Source organism: Gregarina niphandrodes (assembly GCF_000223845.1).
Source record: "Gregarina niphandrodes unplaced genomic scaffold scaffold00029, whole genome shotgun sequence".
Lineage (NCBI taxonomy): Eukaryota > Apicomplexa > Conoidasida > Eugregarinorida > Gregarinidae > Gregarina > Gregarina niphandrodes.
In genome coordinates, this window is record NW_011645798.1 from 5,323 (window position 1) to 9,068 (window position 3,746).

At 54.5% G+C, this 3,746-nt stretch overlaps 1 protein-coding gene across 1 annotated transcript; it reads left to right on the plus strand.

Annotated features, from left to right (window-relative positions):
* Positions 1–1,656: 1,656 nt before the first annotated feature.
* GNI_119700 (hypothetical protein) lies at positions 1,657–2,395 on the plus strand (the record flags this gene model as incomplete). The annotated part of the gene is made up of 2 exons (XM_011133521.1): positions 1,657–1,754; positions 1,941–2,395. Coding segments are annotated over 2 exons (553 nt in total), but the record flags the coding sequence as incomplete, so codon positions are not given.
* Positions 2,396–3,746: the final 1,351 nt, after the last annotated feature.

The window sequence follows — 3,746 nt, forward strand, 5'->3', positions numbered from 1 at the left end:
TTAACTCTACGGAGGCCCGAACTCTACGCAGACCGTTGACTCTACGCAGACCCGTTAACTCTACGCAGACCGTTAACTCTACGCAGACCGTTAACTCTACGCAGACCGGTAACTCTACGCCGGCCCCTTTCTCTACGCAAACCGCTAGCTGTACGCAGACCCTTAACTCTACGCAGGCCGCTAAGTACATGGAGACCCCTTACTCTACGCAGACCCCTTACTCTACGCAGAGCCATAACTCTACGGAGGCCCCGAACTCTACGCAGACCGCTAACTCTACGCAGACTGTTAGATCTACGCAGGTCCCGAACTCCACGCAAGCCCTTTACTCTACGCAAAGCGTGGTCACGGTGGACACAACGTGACCGGAGGACACAACGTGACCGGAGGACACAACGTGACCGGAGGACACAACGTGGTCCCTGTTCGGCGGCGACCAAATTTGCAGCTGAGAAGACTGTCGGTGAGGAGTTGATCACGGCGGCTTCCGATGGTGAGGCTACTACGAACGCTTATCCTGTGAGTAGGTGTTTTCCCAAGCATACGAAATTTTCCTCATTGAATAGGCCCCCGGTTTATTTGTGGACCCCGTGACGGGGTATGATCTGCAATGGTTCCGTGGGCCGTTTGAGAAGTGTGTGGATATGGACTTCAACCAGGAACCAAGGGACGTATGGTTGGGAGCTCCGGGGTTTAATCGGTGGCCGGAAGACAGTGCTATGATGTGTGAAATAATGGCACCATAATGTGCCGAAATCTAGGAGCCATGCCTGACACCCAGTGTTTTAGCTTCGTGTCCGGCGATCGCAAAAGCCGCCGTGGTCTCAACCCGTTGTGGGACATGGTGCAGCGAGTCTTCCCTTTGACCGGCAACGAAGAGTGTTTTGTTCGCTGTAAGGATGCTCGTGTGTTAGGAGCGAAATTGCTGCAGATCGCTGAAAAATCTCGCAACTCAGTGCGCCGATGGGTTCCCTCGCAGCAGGAGGCACTTTGGCGATGCGTGTACCCCCGAAGGGCTTCAACACTTCGTGCAAGCAGATATACCCCCCCCCCCGAGAAGATTGGGATCGCATCTGGTTCAAAGCGTCTTTCGGCACCGGCATTTGGGTGCCTGACAATCGCTCCTTTCGTTCCAGTGGGAAGAATAGTAACGGCTAGTTAACAAAGGCGTATCCAAAGACAACAGCTGTTAGTGGTGTCGGTGAATAAGTATCAAATGAACCACAAGGGCGAGTTGGACGAGCGGGCGGCTGAGTACCAGCGTGTCCTTGGCCACCGATCGGACGCTGATCGATCAGGCACCGATGATCTGCTCATATTGTGGAAGGTCATCGTGCGACATTACGACCATTCACGATAACCTTCCACAGTCTAAGGCGTCGCAGACGGAGGAGGTCGGCCGTGTAAGGAAGGGTGTGGAGGGAGGGAGCCTTCTTGGCGTTGGTGGCTTTTTTTGGGGTGTCAATGAAAACAAGTGTGTGCGGAGAATTGAGCGGCCTGAAGTTGAGTGGGCTCTTGTCTGTGTTGTACACTGACGGTGGTGAGCAGACGAGTCTTGAGGGCTGCGTAGCGAAGGTGGCGATGATTGACGGTCTTGGAAGCCGCTGGAGGTTCTGGTCGTGGCGGACCCGAAGGACCTCGAGAAGCCGCCCAAAGGCCTCGACGAGTGCCCGGGCGACGTTTCCGAGTTCATGTCTGAGCGCCAGCAGAAGGACAGCGAGCTGGATCAACGGGCGGCTGACTACCACAGAGCCGTAGACTCGTTGGCGACCAGCCTTTGGCACGGCTTGGTGGCGCCCGAGAATCCCCTCGACGCGTTGGACGAGCCAGTCGCCGACCGAATCTACGAGGACATTGTGCCGAGGACTGTGGCGCCGGCGCAGGCCGTAGAAGGCCCTTCGCGACCTTTTATAAAGGCATGGCGCTCGGTCACTAAAGAGGACTACGGCTTGCTCCAGAAGCAGCACTTCAAGCTCCAAGAAGTCAACTCAAAAATGCACGAGGCAGAGTACGACGACTTTATCGCTTTCAACAACATTGCGTTTCTCGCCACAATTTCCGGGAAGCCCAAGCGTTCCTGGCCTAGCGTGCTCTGCAAGAAAGCGCTGGAATACGCCGCCGTGGCGGTCGCACTTGGGCTCTTCGAACGTTGGTGTGCCTCAGACGGCTACTGGAACGACGTACGGAGCTCCCAGAACGGCACGACGCCAGCCAACGGCACCGGTGGCCCATTGGCCGAGGGCTTACATCAGGTCCGGACAGGCGAAGCACCAGGCCTTTTGCACAAAGTGTTTGTCGATTTGGTAAGCTGGCACAGGAAACAGGCAACGCGACGACGGCTGGTAACCTTACGCAGACCGCTAACTTTACACCGCAAACCGACCGCGGTCTGCCCGTCGGTGAGGTGGTGAAGTATGCTCTATTAAATAGGACTGGTTTGTTCGTGGACCGTGCGACGAAGATTGACCTGCAGGGGTACCGCGCGCCGAACGCCGTGTGCGTGGATATGTTTTATAACCCGGCGGAGACAGACATAGAAGTCCAAGAACTTATGTTGACGGACCACGAGCTTTGCGGCAAGGAGAATAATGGTACTCTGATGTGTCAAAACTTGATAGTACGCATGTGTTTTCAGTTCGTGTCCGGAGACGCGAAGGATCCACGCGGTCTATATTTCTTGTGGGACATGATTGATAGAATCTTTGGTCGTGAAAAAGGCGACAAGGACTGCGTTATTCGTTGCGATCATGCGGATACAATAAAGACTAAACTGCTCAATCGAAGCTTGTATTCAGCCAGAGGAGACCTAGATCCCGCGATGTTCCGGACAAGATTGGAATGGCCAGATTTGCAATGGAGGCTCTTAAGGGGGCGGTGAAGACTGTCCATGAAGACTTCTGTAAATCGAGTTCGGATGAGGAGGCAGTTGCGAAGAGTCTTTGACTTCCTGACTAAACTCGGTAGTGTTGTGCCGATGGACCGTATCGTGGACTTTGCTTCATTGAATAAGCCAGGTTTGTTTGTGGACTCGGACTCGGGAACTGATCTACAGTCGTATCGCGCGCCTTTCTCCAAGTGTGTGGACATGGACTTCAACCCCGATCCGCGCTACCTACCCCCATGAAAAGGCTCGACGGTGATGCCAATACAATCGAAGGACTCCAAAAGTTCGAGCAAGCATGCAAACCGCGCACCTGGGTTGGTTGCAAGGCATGACTTTGAAACGCTGCGTCTACCAAGGCATCACTCAAGTCTTTTCTGATTGACCACAGCATTCGTCGGTGTGGCCCGTCGACACCAGCAAGAACGGCAATCGGGACGGATTGAGCGATTAAAACTCCGACAGACCCCCGAGCAGCGGATTTCCCCGAGAGGTAAATCAAGTAAACTTTTTTCAATGAAAACGAACGCGTGCGGAGAAGCAAGTGGCTGTGGAAGCAACACTTGAGCCCACAAGAAGTCAACTCGAAAATGCATGAGCCAGAATACAACGACTTGATGGCTTTGAACAACATTGTGATCCTTGCCACAGTTGCCGAAAAGCCCAAGCCGTGCTCCCGATCTAGAGTGGTCTGTCAGAGAGTGCTGGAATACGCCGTCGTGGCCGCAGTAGTCGCAGCAATCGAATACGGTTTTACCGCACACAACAGCCGGGACGGCGTAAAAAGCTATTTGGCCGTCAACGGCTCCGCCCCTAGCAACGGCACTGTCCCCGTGCCCCCAGGGCCTACACCAAGTGTTGACGA